This window comes from Columba livia, chromosome 17 (genome assembly GCF_036013475.1).
Source record: "Columba livia isolate bColLiv1 breed racing homer chromosome 17, bColLiv1.pat.W.v2, whole genome shotgun sequence".
Classification (NCBI taxonomy): domain Eukaryota; kingdom Metazoa; phylum Chordata; class Aves; order Columbiformes; family Columbidae; genus Columba; species Columba livia.
Genome location: NC_088618.1, coordinates 14,299,068 through 14,316,352, shown reverse-complemented (window position 1 = coordinate 14,316,352; position 17,285 = coordinate 14,299,068). Strand labels below are relative to the sequence as shown.

Below are 17,285 nucleotides of genomic sequence, written 5' to 3'. Positions count from 1 at the left end.
TCCTGCGGTTGGTTGTCACCAAGAAGAGCCTGGCTCCATCCTCCTGACACTCACCCTTTAGATATCTGTAAACATTTATGAGGTCACCTCTCAGTCTCCTCCAAGCTAAAGAGACCCATTCTCGGTTTTGATGACAGTGCACAAAGTAAAATTTTGTGAATGCTCTTCTGGCCTTCCTGCCAATGGGCAAAATATTTTTTCCTTGTAAAAAGCTGAACAGTGAACAAAGAACTTGGATAATACAGGTTTGTTTGAAAATAGCTTCTCTATGCCTCTTGTGGTCTCGGCTGGGGTGGAGTTAATTTTCTTCCCAATAGCTGGTATAGTGCGGTGTTTTGGATTCAGTACATGAAGAATGTTGTTCGTGCACTGATGTTTTCTGGTTGTGGCTGAACAATGTTCACACCAGGTCAAGGACTTTTCATCCAGGAGGCTGGAGATGCACGAGACAGTGCGAGGGGACACCCAGGACAGCTGGTCAAGGGATGTTTCACAACATATGGCATCATGCTCAGTGTATAAACCTGGGGAGCTGGCTCGGGGGCAGATCGCTGCTCAGGGACGGGCTGGGCAACCGTCACTGGCTTTGCGGGTGTAAACTTTTCTGGGTCTCCTGAGAGGTTAGGGGAGAATAAGGCTAAATTTATTAAAGGGAGGAATATTAGCATGAAGCCGAAGATATCTTTTAGAGAGAAGTAAGGGTGGAATGGGATTTTGTTACAGTCTGCTTAGGGGGTTGTTTGAGCCCGATTGTTGGAGGAATGTAAGATGGATAATGGTGAGGCCTGCAATTATAAAAGGGAGGAGGAAAGCAGTTGCATTGTGCATCACTTGATTTTTGCTCTCCTTTTAAACTGTCTTTATCTCAACCCACACATATTTTCTCTGATCCTTTTCCCCATCCCGCCGGGCAGGGGTGAGCGAGCGGCTGTGTGGCGCTTGGTTGCCGGCTGGGGTTAAGACTCAACAATCTTTTTTGATGCCCAAAATGGGGCACAGTGGGTTGAGATAAAGACAGATCTGACCAGACTGTGTTAAAACAAATTGTTTATAAGCATTCATTACATTAGGTTAATAGTCACTGGTCACAATGTTGGTTTCTTGGCTCTCAAAATTATTGCACTTGTTCCCAGAGCTGTGTTATATGTTCCCCCTTGCTCTGTTTATCATCTCTGGGAGCTGGGTATGGTATTATTCTATACTTCATAATACTGGCTTATGATATGGTATGATAAAATTACTGGCCATGAGGTCAATCTGGTATTTATACTCAGCATTGCCATCATCTCTGTACTTCAAGAGCCATCTATTGGACACTATTAATAATTGCACATTTTACCTTTTCTCCTTGGAGAGGCAATCCATGGGGGAGGCACCTTCTTTCAGCTTCCCCTTCTCTTCCAGGGTAATTATAATACCTCTTGAAAGTGCTGGATATCCTTGGGAAGTTCAAACTAGCATGTTCTGATTACTGTTCCTCCTGAATATATTTCTGGTCCTGTAGTTGTTTAAGGTTAAACAACTATTTAATCTCACCTAGAGATCTGCCCCAAGGCTGGATGAGTGGCAAGGTATATGGGGTAGTACAGGCAAGTGCACAGGACAGTGGTCATGTCCAGTGTCGTGGAACTTTCACCCCAAACAAGTGCAGCATCCTGAAAAAACAGTAAAATATTTGAAAAAAGCATGCTGTCACCCTGGTAATGCCAGAGAGACACAGAGTGCTGCAGTGTGCTGGGCCTGGCCCGCGGAGCTCTGAGCAGCGCTGCAGGACCCTCTGTGGGGAGAGGGGGTCTCTGGATCAGAAAGGACTCTCATGGTTTAATCCCAGCTGACAAGCAAGCATCACACAGCCAGTGGGATGAAAAAAATCAGTGTGTTGAGACAATAAAGGCAGTTTAATAGGACAGTATCACAGTATCACAGTATGTTTGGGATTGGAAGGGACCTCAAGAGATCATCTAGTCCAATCCCCCTGCTGGAGCAGGAACGCCCAGGTGAGGTCGCACAGGAACATGTCCAGGCGGGTTGGAATGTCTGCAGAGAAGGAGACTCCACAACCCCCTGGGCAGCCTGGGCCAGGCTCTGCCACCCTCACTGAGAAGAAGTTTTTTCTCAAATTTAAGCGGAACCTCTTGTGTTCCAGCTTGATCCCATTACCCCTTGTCCTGTCATTGTTTGCCACCGAGAAGAGCCTGGCTCCATCCTCATGGCACTCACCCTTTATATATTTATAAACATTAATGAGGTCCCCCCTTAGTCTCCTCTTCTCCAAACTAAAGAGACCCAGCTCCCTCAGCCTTTCCTCATAAGGGAGGTGCTCCACTCCCTTAATCATCTTCGTTGCCCTACGCTGGACCCTCTCCAGCAGTTCCCTGTCCTTCTTGAACTGAGGGGCCCAGAACTGGACACAATATTCCAGATGTGGTCTCACCAGGGCGGAGTAGAGGGGAAGGAGGACCTCTCTCGATCTGCTAACCACCCCCCTTCTAATACACCCCAGGATGCCATTGGCCTTCCTGGCCACAAGGGCCCAGTGCTGGCTCATGGTCATCCTGTTGTCCACCAGGACCCCCAGGTCCCTTTCCCCTACACTGCTCTCTAATATGTAATTTCCCAACCTATACTGGAACCTGGGGTTGTTCCTGCCCAGATGCAGGACTCTACACTTTCCCTTGTTAAATTTCATTAGGTTATTCCCCGCCCAACTCTCCAGCCTGTCCAGGTCCCGCTGGATGGCAGCACAGCCTTCTGGTGTGTCAGCCACACCTCCCAGCTTAGTGTCATCAGCAAACTTGCTGATAGTACACTCTATTCCCTCGTCTAAATCGTTAATGAATATATTGAATAATATTGGCCCCAGTACTGACCCCTGAGGCACTCCACTAGATACTGGCCTCCAACTAGACTCCGCACCATTGACCACCACTCTCTGGCTTCTCTCCTTAAGCCAGTTTGCAACCCACCTCACTACTCTATTGTCTAGACCACACCTCCTCAACTTAGCTGTGAGGATGCTGTGGGAGACTGTGTCAAAATAGTGCAGGAAGAGAGAATAATAATAATAATAACAATAATAATAATAGTAAAAGAAAACAGAAAACAAGTGATGCACAACGCGGTTGCTCACCACCCACTGCCTGTTGCCCAGCCCGCCCCTGAGCAGTGATCTGCCCCCAGCCTGCTCCCCCAGTTTATATACTGAGTATGACGCCATGTAGTGTGGGTCTGAAATAAAAAACCAGAACCCATTCCTGAAGGAGAAAACATATCGAAATGAATAATTAAATTATCTGAGCAGATACTGTCCAGCCTAAATCGGTGTCTGTGTTATAAAGCTTTTGTATTTTGTTCGTATTTAGTTGTAATGGACATTCCACAAATGCTTCATGTTTTCAGAAATAGTAGACTACAGGACAGGTGTTAGTAAACCCATAATGCTCAAAGGTGCTGGATTTCCAGCAAATAATGACAGTAATGGCAGTAGTTTGATTTTCAACATCTCGGAAGCTCTCTTTCATTCTCTTACAGGGCTCTCAAGGAACCCAAAGAACTGAATTTTATCTTTGGTGTCAATATTGAGCAGCGCGAATTGGATGGCATGTTCATTTATAACTGCAGTCGGCTGATCAAGATGTACGAGAAGGTGGGCCCACAGCTGGAGGGTGGCATGTGAGTTCCTGGAGATTTCTCAGTGATCTTTTTGATTAAGCCCGGCATGTTCCTACATATAACTTAGGCTGTGCGATAAGCTTGTTCTGCTTTCATCATTCTTCATGAGTATGAGGTTTACTCATATTGTCAACCTTTAGTTTGAATTCTTTGGTCAGTTATTTTTAACATTGCCCAATATTTCTGTGGTTCCTTCACAGAATGTCCTCTACATAGATGTTGGTCATACCTGCAGCAGGATGAGGCTTTTGTGCTTGATGTTGCTGTTTGAGGCTGATGAATACTGGCAGCAATACCACCTCATTCCAGGGCAAGGGAGAATTGTTCTTGAAAGCCATTACAAATATTTGAGCCCACCTTACTTTTTGCATGCTGGTTGGAGTCCTATTTAGAAAGCTGTTAAATTAAAACCAGCAGTACTGCAGGAATGGGTGGATCAGTGAGTGTGTGTAACCTGCTATTTTCAATATTGTTTTTCTGAATGACCTGGTAGTTTAATGATGTTTGTGACTTTGTGTCCCTCTTCCAGGGCTTGTGGTGGAGTGGTAGGTGTGGTGGATGTGCCTTATTTGGTTCTGGAGCCAACCCATAATAAACAAGACTTCGCTGATGCTAAAGAGTATCGACACTTGCTGAAGGCCATGGGGGAGCATTTGGCTCAGTACTGGAAGGATGTTGGTATAGGTAATGAAGCTTCACAATTACCGGGGGCTGGAAGGGGAAACATTGGTAGCTGGATGGCAGCTGAGGGGGAGGGAAACAAAGATTGCAGGTGGTGATTTTTGTGGTAAAGGCTCCATACTGAGTGGAGGCTTGTTTATTTTCTAGCACAGAGAGGTATCATCAAGTTCTGGGATGAATTTGGTTATTTGTCAGCAAACTGGAACCAACCTCCATCTAGCGAACTGCGCTACAAACGCCGGAGAGCCATGGAGATCCCCACCACGATTCAGTGCGGTGCGTCCGACCAGGCTGGTCCTCCCTGGGGAAGGGCAGGGACTCCAGGCTGCAGTTGGGGCACAGCTGGATGGGTAGGACATTTGAGATGAGCTTCGCTATCACTATCCGCGTCGAGGGCTTGTCTCCTTCTATGAGTTGCCTTTGTCTGCACTTGATGGCACACTTAGACATCTTGATGTGAGGTTCTTTTCCTGCACAGTTTACTAACCTCTTCAGGTGCCCTTACAGAACAAGACAGGTGTGGCTGGTCGCACTGTTGAGAATGGGCTTAGAAATCTCACATGAACTGGAACTGACCAAAGCCACAAATCCCAGCACTAGGATAAGATCTGAAACTTCCCTGTAGACAATGGAAAGTGGACAAGTAAATTGTATTCTGATGCACTGACCTGATAATTGGTACTAGGTGTGAGCACAGAAGGGGACAAGTTCAACATGGGTAAGTGTAGGGTCTGACACCTGAGGAGGAACAACCCCAGGCACCAGTACAGGTTGGGGGTTGGCCTGCTGGAAAGCAGCTCTGCAGAGAAGGACCTGGGAGTTCTGCTCAACAACAGGTTGACCATGAGTCAACAATGTGCCCTTGTGGCCAAGAAGGCCAACGGTACCTGGGGGGCATGAGGAAGAGTGTGACCAGCAGGTCCAGGGAAGTTGTTCCTCCCCCTCTGCCCTGGGGAGGCCCCATCTGGAGTCTGTGTCCAGTTCTGGGCTCCCCAGTTTAAGAAGGATAAGGGATTACTGGAGGGAGTCCAGTGAGGGGCTGTAAAGATGCTGAGGGGTCTGGAGCATCTTTGTGATGAGGAGACACTGAGAGAGCTGGGGCTGTTGAGCTGGAGAAGAGAAGCTGGGAGGGGATCTTACCAGTGCTGATAAATATTTCCAGGATGGGTGTCTAAGAGGATGGACCAGACTCTGTTCAGTGGTGACCAACAATAGGATGAAGGTCAGTGGGCACAGACTGAAACACAGGAGGCTCCATGTGAACATGAGCAGAAACTTGTTTGCTGGGAGGTGCCAGAGCCTGGCCCAGGCTGCCCAGAGCGGGTGTGGAGTCTCCTTCTCTGAGACATTCAAACCGCCTGGACCCACCTGTGTGATCTGCTCTGTGACCCTGCGTGAGCAGAGGACTGGACTGGATGATCTCCAGAGGTCCCTTCAGCCTCAACTATTCTGTGATTCTGTGAACTGTTTACTGTTGAGTTTCACATTTAATCTGAGTTCTGTTCTGTAAACCTGTAAAAACCTCTGGCTAAATGCTTACTGGGGTAAGGGAGATCTCAACACAACCACTTTGTCTCTTAGACAGACACCAAATTCCTTTGACCTCATTGGAGGCCAAATCTGTCTTCTTGGTTTATCTAAAATTTAATAGGTTATCTTTTTTATTAATTATTTATTTTTTTTTGTGAATAAATCTCTGACTTGTTTTGTGTTGACATCAGTGAGACACAGCCTGACTTCTGAGATGAGCAGTGATTTCAGGACCAGCTGTTCAGTTTGGTGTGTATGTGCTGTCATTGCAGCAGTGCGTGCGAGGTCCTCTAGTATCAGTTGATGCCAGGCTTCACCAGATTCTTGTTATGGTTGCCCTGTACAAGATTTGAGATCTTCTTCCAAGCATTTTGTGAGCATGAAGCAAGAACTGACCCAGTATATCCTGTTGCTGTCTCACATTTTTGTTGGCCACTAGTCTTATTGTCCTTGGATGAACTTTGGAAATCGGTGTGGTCCTTGGGCATTAAATGGGCTTGAGAAGTGCTATGGAAAAAAAATGATTCTGTGACTCAAGCTGGATATTTCTGACTGCAAAGTGTTTTCTAACAGATGTATGTCTGAAATGGCGGACTCTCCCATTCCAGCTGAGTTCAGTGGAGAAGAATTACCCTGATAGCTGGGTGTGCTCTATGAACCCTGATCCTGAACAAGACAGGTAAGAATCAGTTAATATAAAGACTTTTCTACAGTGTGCCTTATTTGCAGATGGGTTTGTTGTTTTGATATTTTTCTGGTCATCTGTTTGTTGAGAATGATCGGAGCAATAGGCAGTAATTCCATACCTTTAAGCTGTGCTCACAGTCTGTGAAAAAGTATTGATGACATATATTTGGAGCTGACACATTAGTGGGCGTTGTGCAATGCATAAATTGTAGAGTGTGTTCTCAGTGATGATACCAAACTACGAGGAGCAGCTGATGCGCCAGGGAGTTGTGTATCCATCCAGGGGACCTGGGCAGGCTGGAGAAATGGGCCCACAGGAACCTCATGGGTTCAGACAGGATAAGCGCAGAGTCCTGCCCCTGGAGGGTGGCCAGGCCCTGGCACAGGTTGCCCAGGGAGGTTGTGGAACCTCTGTCCTTGGAGATATTCCAGGACGTGTTCCTAGCAACCTGAGTGGACGTGCCAGAGCAGGGCATGAGACCAGATGAACCCTCCAGAGGCTCCTCCACCAGTGATTTGGTGAAGTAGAAGTCCTTTATGCTTTATCTGCACTGCCACTGGAAATATGATTGTAGCTTTAGTTTATGCATGTTAATTTTAATGTAGACTGCAATTGAAGAGTAGTCATAGGTGCAGTCTGGGAGCGATATGTGTTCAGTGAGGTCTTTGCAATTGTCTTTATTGCTACTGTAGCTCCAGCCCATTAGACAACACAAACTGCAGCAACACCTGAGTTGCATTGATCCTGAGAATGACATTTTGCACACTTGAGGGAGCAACACATCGATTCATTTACCACCAGAATGGTTCACAGTTATAAAATTTAGGTAGAATCTAGCCAACTGCTGGGGGGTGGGAAGGCCATACAGAGCGATCTGGACCAGCTGGATCGATGGGCTGAGGCCAGTTTTCTGAGGTTCAACAAGGCCAAGTGCCGGGTTCTGCACTTGGGTCACAACAACCCCATGAATGCTGCAGGCTGGGGAAGAGCGGCTGGAACAGGCCCTGGGGGTGTTGGTGACAGTGGCTGAATATGAGCCAGCGTGTCCCCAGGCGGCCAAGAGGCCACCAACATCCTGGCTTGTGTCAGGAATAGTGTGGCCAACAGGACTAGGGAAGTGATTGTGCCACCGTGCTGGGCACTGGGGAGGCCAAACCTTGAATCCTGGTGTCCTCATCATCAGAAGGACATTGAAATACTAGAGAGAGTGCAGAGGAGGAGACGAGGCTGGTGAGGGGCTGGAGCACAAGTGTGATGGAGCGGCTGAGGGACCTGGGGGGTTCAGCTGGAGAACAGGAGCTGAGGGGAGACCTTCTGATCTCTGAACTGCCTGAAAGGAGCTTGGAGCCAGGGGGGTCGGGCTCGGCTCCCCAGGAACAAGCGCCAGGAGCAGAGGAAACGGCCTCAAGTTGTACCAGGGGAGGTTGAGGTTGGATGTGGGGAACAATTTCTTCCCCAAAGGGCTGTGGGGCATGGGAACAGGCTGCCCAGGGCAGTGCTGGAGTCACCAGCCCTGGAGGGGTTTGAAAGACAGGTGGATGAGGTTCTCAGGGACATGGGTTAGTGCTAGAGTTGGGTTATGGTTGGACTCGATGATCCTGAGGGTCTCTTCCAGCTGAAATGATTCTGTGATTAATTTGGATGAAGAAAACAATTGCTCTAGGCTGCTGCTTCTCTTTGGAGAGAGACACTGCTAGAAGCTCGTTCTTGTCTGTGTTGTATAATGAGGGAAGCTGCTCAGCTGTCATTCAGGTGCCTTTGGCTCAGTGCTAAAGACAAGGGGAATTAATCTGGGCAGTAACTTTTAATTAGAATAAAAATTCTAACATCTGTGGCTGAAAAGGCTACAAAGAAGTGTTGATATTTGGAAAGTATTGATTTTCTGGCTTCTTCCTTTTGGTACCCATCATTGGAAGAGTACTGACACTAACTTCCCTGTCCCTCCCTGTATTTGTGCCCTGGTACAGAGCGATGCAGAGTGTGGCTGTGCCCAGATGTCCTCTGGCTGAACTGCTGGGGCAGAGCAGAGGCTGCCACGTCTGCAGTTTCCCAGCTGCAAGCAGCAGTGAGGCTGGGAGTGTGTTGCTGGTGGACACAAACACAGACAGAGCACGTGCGTGTGCACGGCTGGATGTGCAGATCAGCACAAGTGGACGTGCGTGGCACTCACAAGCTGCACCAGCCGCCTCATCCTGTTCCCTCTCAGCTGGTCAGGATGAAGGGCCACTAGTGGAAATGCATCTGTATCTGGCCCTTGGATCGCATCCCTCTGGTTACTTGCACCGGGATAGGTGACCCCAAGGCGGGTGGTACAATCCTCCCCACGTGGACACAGACAACACACACACACTACAGACCTCCCAGTGTCTCAGCTTGGGCACACTGTCCATCCCACAGTGGATCTGGATCCTTGCTCTTGCCAGGCGCCTCCTGTCTAGAGGCACCCACATCTCTGCCTGAACCCCTGTACCCTTCTCCAGCCACCAGGCAGGACTCCCCGGTCCCCCCAGTAGCCAGAGTCTCACAGACTAGGGCATATCCCATCTGTTGACGGGTTCAGGATCAGAGATCTTGATAAAATCATCTCTTATCAGCCTCTTGGAGCTCTGTATGATCTACAGTGAGAACAATGTTCTCCATTTATCTGTAAGACACACCTGGGGAAGTTTTCAGTGGGTTGGCTCCAAGGCAGTGCAGGACTCAGCTGGATCTCTTGCCTTGTGCAAGAGTTGTCTTGGTACTGCAGATTCCTGTCTCACGTCACCCCTGCATGACTTTGCCCTGAAGGGGCTGATCCTGGTGTGTCCGTCCAGGCCTCAGTTCTGTGACAGATGAGCCTGGGAACCCCTCAGTCCCCTCTCCTTGCCCTGGCAGTGCTGCTGATGGCCGGCTGCTCAGCCAGAACTTTGCAGGTGATGCCAGTCCACTTTCCTGTATTTCCTACCTGTGTTTTCCTCTTCTCAAAGACTCCTCCAGGATTCTGCACCTGAGAGGACCTGAGCGAGCAGAGTACTCACCACTGTTTTGTAGGCCACAAGCTGAACAGGATGGAAAAAGCAAATAGTTAAGGGATATTGCAAATGAAAACTTAGTGGCATTGGGCAGCAAGGTGAATTGCATCTTCTGCTAGAAGGCTCATGTGAATCACACTTGTCTTAATCACAGCCTCCTGGTAGTAAGCTTTCCTTTCTAAATTGAAGGCTGTGACAACAGGAATTGATATGAAAACATAAGTTGATAGGAAGAAAAATTTCTGTATAAGTCCAGAGTACAGAAACAGTGTAGAAAACCAGTTGCAGCTGTCCCTAAGCTCTGTTTAGCTCCTGGCCATAAATGTCTTGTCTTTTTAACAACTGTGCTCTTGATCCTTAAATTGTTTATATGTTTCCCAAGAAGAAAACCAGTTGTTTTGAGATTGTGGCTACTGTGGAAAAGAAAGTGGGTTTACCACTGCATTTGGGATGGGTTACGGGGACAGTGCTGTGTGTGAGGCAGTGCAGGTTCTGCTCTCGTTCCTGAGACTGTCTCACATTCCTTTCATACTAGATGTGAAGCTGCAGAGCAGAAGCAGAAGGTACCATTGGGAACTCTGAAGAAAGACCTGAAATCACAGGAGGAAAAGCAGAAACAACTCACAGAGAAAATCCGCCAGCAGCAGGAAAAGCTGGAAGCTCTGCAGGTGAATCTGGAGGTTTCAGGGCCCTCCTAGTGTGAATGGCTGATGCCGAGGCATGTCTGTCTCAGCCTGTAATGCCACCTGTGCTCCCTCATGGGACAGGGGTTGCTTCAATAGCGGAAGACAAGCATCTCAGCTTGCATTTCGTTTTCTGCTAGGAAAGTAAGAGTGATTGCTGGTGTTCAGATGAAGGGATGTCTCTTGAATGACACAGAACACACCTGCTTATAATTGTTGATTTTTAAGTGGAAAACTATTTACTGGGCTGGGTTCAGACAGGCTCTGACAGCTTTTAAAGATGGCCTTTCTGATTTTTTTTTTTTAATTTTTCTTTTAATAGAAAACCACTCCAATTCGATCTCAAGCTGACTTAAAGAAACTTCCTCTGGAAGTGACCACACGGCCTGCGGGGGAGGTAATTAGGATACCCGGTGTGCTGTCCTTGTCTACCCTGAAAAGCAATGCCTGACACTTCCATCCTTTCTCTCTGTACCCTTATGTTTTCAGAACACCCAGTCCCAGACCCGACCTCAGCGCCCACGATCTCCTCCTTTACCTGATGTCATCAAGAACGCTCCCAGCAGGCCACCAGCACCTACATCTCTTCCCAAGTCCATCAGTCAGCCTGCAAAGTCATCTTCAGCTTTGCCAAATAACAGCACTTCCAAAGTGGCCAGCGCGCTCCCCCAGGAGGAGCCCAGCACTTCCAGGACACCCCAGCACACTGTGACTGCTGGAAAGTCTAACAGCACTTCAAAAACTCTTGCCAAACCAAGTACAAAACCACCCTCTGCTGCCCTGCAGAGCCCCAAGAGCTCACGTGAGGCACTCAGTCCAAAAGCCGTCAAAGTGCCAGCACTAAAGAAATCTGCCACTGTCAAATGCCCGCAGGTGAGACTTGATGGGATGACAACTGCCAGCTCTTTCCCTGCTGTTCTGCGTGACCTGTCCCGCTCTCTCTCCTGGAGTTTGCATTGTGGTCCTTGTGCAGGACAACCTAACTTTTACTTTACTCTTGAGTTAGGGAGCCATTCTACAGCCCTCGTGAAGACTTGTTTCATCTCATTCCTGTTAGACCAGGCTGTTTCCACAGAAAAAAAAAGAATGTGGAGTGGCAGAGTGAACGTTTGCATGATCATGGGAAAAGCTAATTAACTATCAAATTAAATACTGGATCCTGAGCATTTTTGTTTTAACTTGGCTGGAAGAAGGTTTTGGTCGGTATCATGCTGGAATTAACAGCTAGAGCTTGTTTGCTTCCTGCAGGCCTCCACCACTCGGAAGAGGACCTCGAACAGCATAGAGGATGGGTCTGAGGAGGAGGGGGAGCACAAGAAGGAAAAGACAAAACGGGGCAAATTTCTGGCAGTGAAAGACGAAAAGAAGGATTCCAGTGAGGTGGTGGTAGAGGTGAGAGTGCATTGATTTCCCCAGCAGAAGGTGTTTGTCAGGTGTTTATAGTCTTGTTGGAAGGCAGCTAATCTGAGCACTCTCCGCTCACAGCTCACAGACAGCGCTGGAGAAGAAGAACTGGCAGAACTGAAGAATGCTCAGAAAGGTGAGAAATGAACCCTTGAACTAATGCTGGTATCTGAACACAGTGGAAAAGAACTGTGGCAAAACTAGACTCACTGGTTAAATGTGTGGTTTCATTAATGAGCTTTTTAAATTAAGAACTAGTGGAAATTTGGGTTCCAAACCCTGAGGTGACTCTGACTCTCGTGAAACATTTTGGCCAGGAACCCTTTGATTAGACAAGAGGTAATTGTGGCGTGGGAAGATCCGTAATCTGAGGGCTGCGTCACGTTTGTGGGTAAGATGCTTGGCCACATGGTGTAGACCGATGTGCTCACCCATCCTGACCAAATGGATCATGGAGCTGCGTTAGCTGGGAGATGCTGAGGACTGTATCTAGTCCTGCTGTGAGAGGAGAGGGCGAGAGGGCCTGAGAGACCCCCAGGAAAGATGATATCCAGGGTGGTGTTGCACCTTCTGCCAGAGCAGAGTATTTCTTGAGCTTCTTGCCAAGGAGCTGTCTGCAAAGTGTCCCACTAGGAACACGTGACAAATTGTCCTAGGGGCCAACATGAGTCTGGAAAGCCCATGTCAGACAGGAATGAAGGAGGAACCTGTCTGAAAATGCCATATGATTTCCTTGCATCTTAACGTTTGTAAGTAGGAGTTGTACTGTGTGACAGGAGTGTTTTTATGGTTTATGTACCATTTGGAGGAATTGTCACAGGTTTAGGTTTGCTCCCTGCTGAGGGTGGTGATCTTCTCTAGAGCTCGTGTAGAACGTGCTCTTCAGCAAACATCTTTACTGTCCTCGTCCTTCCAGATAAAGGGCTGCACGTGGAAGTGCGTGTGAACAAGGAGTGGTTCACAGGCCGTGTCACAGCTGTGGAAATGGGCAAGCATGCAGTGCGCTGGAAGGTGAAGTTCGATTATGTTCCCACAGACACCACACCAAGGGATCGCTGGTAACTATCTCTAGCTACTGGATTTTGGAGGCTTGTTTTGCTTTCAGGAGCAAGACCACATTTTACTTCCATAGATGCTGAAGACAAATACCTTACTGTCATGTCAGGGGGTGTGCGTGCTCAAGATTGTCCAGCTGCTTCGTAAGGAATGAGCATGACAGACTCCAGACAGTCTGCCCATCGCTTTGAGGTGATGTTCCTGTGGAGGCAGCTGTTGTATAACCTGGAGGTCTCAGAGTGACAACTGGGTACAGGTTCTGACGAAACCGTTAACAGTGTTTCAGGTATGGCCAATGTAGAGAAAGATATCTGACTTTCCCTTAATATTTTCTTTCAGGGTAGAGAAGGGCAGCGAGGATGTGAGGTTGATGAAGCCTCCCTCTCCTGAGTACCAGGCTCCAGATACGCAGCAGGAAGAGGAGGTGGTTGTGGCTGAACCTTCTACCTCAGACTGTGTCAGAATTGAGCCAGACACCACTGGCCCCAGCAGCAGCCAAGAAACAGTAGACTTGCTAGTCCAGATTCTTCGGTGGGTTCACTGCAGTTCTTGTGAGCTGCTGCAGTCTGATTGCTTTAATCTTTTAAGCTCCCAATTCTGGCTTTGTGTTTTTCTTTGCTGCGTAGAAATTGTTTGCGGTACTTCTTACCTCCGAATTTTCCTGTCTCCAAGAATGAGCTGAGTTCCATGAGCTCGGAAGGGTTGTTGGCGTTTCCCTTGGTGAGTTCAGTGTTTCTAGACAAGTTTGTTTTTTTTTCCCCACACATGTTCCATTCTTACAGCAAGTGTGCATCTTGTTGAGGCAAGATTGCACTCTTCAAAAGCTTATTTGGATCCTTAGCAGACTAATGTAGCTGAGAAAAAGAATGAGAGCCTCAGGAAAATGCCTTAGGTCTTTTGCTTTACCACACATCTGTGTGGGAATGCTGTTGGCTGCTACTGTCTTAATGTCCTGTCCATTGTTGTTATGCTTTTATATAAGAGAGGCCAGGTCAGAGGTTTGTAGAAATAGGACGTAGGCATACCTATTCATTTTGCCCCCAGCCTTATTAATCTAACTTTTGCAGAAGCAATCTTAAAAATGGGAGAGAACACAGAAGCCCGTCGCACTTCTCCAGGTGCACAGGCTGATGGCCGCTGGGTCGGCTCTGCGTTTGCTGGAGCACCTTGTTGTTTGAGCAAGAAACAGCTGGGGCTGGGCCAGCACCAGAAGCTGTGTGCTGGTACGGGAGGGTCCAGTGCAGGCTGAAACGTGGAGAAATGGTGCTGGCTTCTCTGACTTCTCTCTTCTTTGACACACCACAAAGGGAGACCTTTTCAGGAGGCATCTGTAGGTGACAAAAGCCACCTACAGATGACAAAATGACAAAAGCCACTGCTTATATGGTAGTCTTCAAGGCGCCCAGTTCCCTCACTCGCCATGTATATAGTTGCAGTGTCTCTTGTCTCTTACTCTTTTCTCTCTGTTAATTCAGGTGTCTGCTTGACTTACTTGTCCTGCTGCTTCTGCAGGACTCATTGGTCTTGTCTGGAGTTCCTGCAAGTGTAAATGTTCCTACCTCACAGGAACAAGCTGTGCTGTCTGGGTGGTCTGTGCTAAGGAAATTAACTGCGTACAGAAACTGTCAGATCTTTCTACAGCATAACTGTGGTTTTAGGCTTTTTAAAACTTGCTGCATCTTCAATCTGAATTCAGGCAGCTTTTGTTGTGGTTCGGGCCTTTGAGGAATGTGAAAACCCGTGTGAATTTTTTGTGCTGCCTGCAGTAGGCAAATCAGAAATGTAAACGTGAGCGTGGTGAGGACTGCGGGCAGGGTGCGGTGCGAGCCTGGTGCTGCTCGCTCGCAGACCGCCGGTCGCCAGACTGTTCTACAGGCTGCAAGTGCTGGGGCTTTCTTGACACTCGGTGCTTCTTCTTACCGTGGCGTCTGTTGTGTCTTGTCTTCTACAGAAAGAATATTTCAGACAGTATGAGGTAGGTCTGCAGAACCTGTGCAACTCATATCAGACACGTGCCGACGCCCGGGCCAAAGCCTGCGAAGAAAACCTGCGCAACTCAGAGAGGAAGCTGAAGGAAACAGAGGAGAAACTGCAGAAGCTGAGGACTAACATCGTGGCCCTTCTGCAGAAAGTACAGGAGGTGGGTGAGGAAGGGGTGTGAAACCAGAGCTGCCCCATGAGTAGCCACCGTCCCCAGACACAGCCCCTTCCAGGCACTTCAGGTGTCTTAGTCCAGCATTTAACTGGGCTTCAGCTCTTCCTCGGTTGGGTGTGACTGGGGCTCAGACCACGCGAAGCAGCTGAGCGCACGGCTGCCGTCGCTGCCCACCTTTCGGGATCCGGGCCTGGGGAGTCCTGATGAGCATTAGTTTTCACAGATGGGTTTTTCATGGCATATGCATCGTGCACAGCTTCTGTTTGTTTTCTGCTTTCTGCTCTGAAACATGGGGCTGCGGGACAATTTCCCTGGGCATAGGGCAGAAAGGTGGTGCTGGATTCTGAGCCCTGCATAGAGAAGTGCAAATCTTTAAACAAATAATATAAAATATATGGTGAAATCTATTTATTATACTATTAAATATTAAATTAAAATAGCAAATATATATTTAAATAAAAGCTTTAAATAAAAAAACTCTAAATAAAAAGCTACTTTAAAATAAAATCAGGACCACCCAGTGGAAAAACTACTGAAAGCAGGTGGAAGCAGCTGCTCCCTATTAGGAAAATATGTGTTAAAGCTAAAAAAATACCCCTCCTAACTGGGCCCTGAACAGCATAGTAAACCTGTAGCTTGAGTGCATTGTTTGAGCAGCAAGTGCTGACTGGTGTCCAGGCGTTGTCCGTCAGGCTGACATGGAAAGCTGATGGTGCTTTCAGTGCAGCTGTCAGCAGCTGGCGAGCGAAGGCTGAGCAGAGCCGCGTTGCAGAGGATGCTGTGCTCCTCTGGGGTGTTGTTCTTACGCTGTTTTTCAAGATTCCCTTTTCACTGGTATTTCTTGTGCCTTTGTTTTCAGGACATTGATATCAATACAGATGATGAACTGGATGCATATATCGAGGACTTGATCACGAAAGGAGATTGAGCAGCCCCAGTACAAGTCCTAGAGAAGCGCAGAGGAGCTCGTTGCTGCGATGGGAGTTGTGGGTTCCTGCAGTGGAGGACTGTGGCAGCGGATGAGGCGAGAGCGGTTTTAGGCAGTACTTATATTGTGTTGGTGTACAACTTGTTATTGTGACTTTACATGAAAAAGACATTTGTGCTGTTGGCAGGAAAATTTTTAACACTGTAATTCTCTGAATCATTTCCTTTTCTTTATAAATATTTATTTTTGAAAGAAAAAGGAACTGTGCCTGATGTGATGGGAGGGTTGCTGTACGTTTTTAGTGAGGTAAAAGTGTGAGTACCCTTTTTGCATCTGGGATATATTCATATGCTAAACCTGGAAGACCAGAACATCCTGCCTTAGCAGGTTGTCTCAAGTAAGAACCTGGCAGCAACTTAAAAATAAGCCTTGAGTTATGGTAGAGGAGGTCAGGACTTTGACCTGGAAGATGCTGAAGATCCTTGGGCTAGAGAAGGCCAAGTCAAGAAACTGAGCTACACAGAGGAGATTAAAACACAGTCCTTGTGTGAGCATGAGTAGAGGGGACATAGTTGTGGTTCTGAGCGGGCTGGGGGCTGGGGATTGGCAATTGCCAGTGCAGTGAGGTTCCCAAATACAAGGTCTCTGTAAGCAGATGGAATTGTCACCATGCTGACAGTCAGAGGCTGAGGATCCTTTCAGAAGAGAATGACGTCCTCGGCTGCTCGCAGTGGGTTGTGGTCATCAGCGGGAGAAAGCTGGAGTTAAAAGTTATTTTCTAGCAGTCACTTTATTGCACTTTTGCTGCTGTTTCTTTGAGACATAATTTCAAGGGCAGAAGAACTCCTCGACCAGCTGAAAATAAAGTGACCTTCTGCTCTGTTGTTACTCCCTCAGGCTGGTGTTGCTTTGATCAACTTGCTCTTCCAGGTAACTTTACTAGAGTGCCGGAACTTGGAGCCTGTGGAGCGCGGCACCGCCGAGCCGCGCCTGGCCCTGGGCCAGCAGCAAGGCCTGTCCCCCGTCCTCCCGGCGGGGGCTGCACTGCGGCTCCTGGCACACTGGTGCCCGAGGTGACTCGGTTTGCGTTCACTGCCTGGACAGCTTCTCAGGTCTCCTAGGACAATGTGTCCATGGCCTCAGTGCCCAGAAACCTGAAATTGCCTACAGTGTAAAGAAACACAGCGTGACCAAGAGGTGACCTTCAGGAACATCAGACGGAAGGGACCATTTGGATTCTTTTGACAGCTGAATGTGTAATAGGTGTTTCGCAAAAAAATTTCCAAATTAAACGTCTGATGCACAGAAAATCTTGAGCACTAATGGTTGATAGTCCTGGAGAGCTCCTAAGTTGTACATGCCACAGGAAAGAGGGAAGACTTTTGCTTATTACCTGGATTCCAGGTCCTTGTAACAGCACACAGTGAGGGTGACTCCTTTCCTCCAGCATCTGGGCCCAGACATCCTGGCGTAAACG

The 17,285-nt window shown here is 47.9% G+C and overlaps 1 protein-coding gene across 6 annotated transcripts in view; it reads left to right on the top strand.

The window, feature by feature from the left end:
- MORC2 (MORC family CW-type zinc finger 2) overlaps nt 1–16,696 on the top strand; it is a 48,953-nt gene extending 32,257 nt beyond the window's left edge. For 4 of the 6 annotated variants that reach the window (XM_065034006.1, XM_065034005.1, XM_021283180.2 and 1 more), the window contains 14 exons: nt 3,532–3,672; nt 4,202–4,356; nt 4,501–4,629; nt 6,457–6,562; nt 10,118–10,250; nt 10,588–10,662; nt 10,755–11,138; nt 11,514–11,657; nt 11,751–11,805; nt 12,586–12,727; nt 13,065–13,256; nt 13,352–13,445; nt 14,677–14,865; nt 15,740–16,696. In XM_065034006.1, coding sequence (XP_064890078.1) covers nt 3,532–3,672; nt 4,202–4,356; nt 4,501–4,629; nt 6,457–6,562; nt 10,118–10,250; nt 10,588–10,662; nt 10,755–11,138; nt 11,514–11,657; nt 11,751–11,805; nt 12,586–12,727; nt 13,065–13,256; nt 13,352–13,445; nt 14,677–14,865; nt 15,740–15,808 — 2,008 coding nt within the window. In that variant the 3' untranslated portion in view covers nt 15,809–16,696. Of the gene's footprint in view, nt 1–3,531; nt 3,673–4,201; nt 4,357–4,500; nt 4,630–6,456; nt 6,563–10,117; nt 10,251–10,587; nt 10,663–10,754; nt 11,139–11,513; nt 11,658–11,750; nt 11,806–12,585; nt 12,728–12,834; nt 12,976–13,064; nt 13,257–13,351; nt 13,446–14,676; nt 14,866–15,739 lie in introns of those variants that run through there. The other 2 variants (XR_010466843.1, XR_010466844.1) reach the window with 2 other exon arrangements.
- The last annotated feature ends 589 nt before the right edge of the window (nt 16,697–17,285 follow it).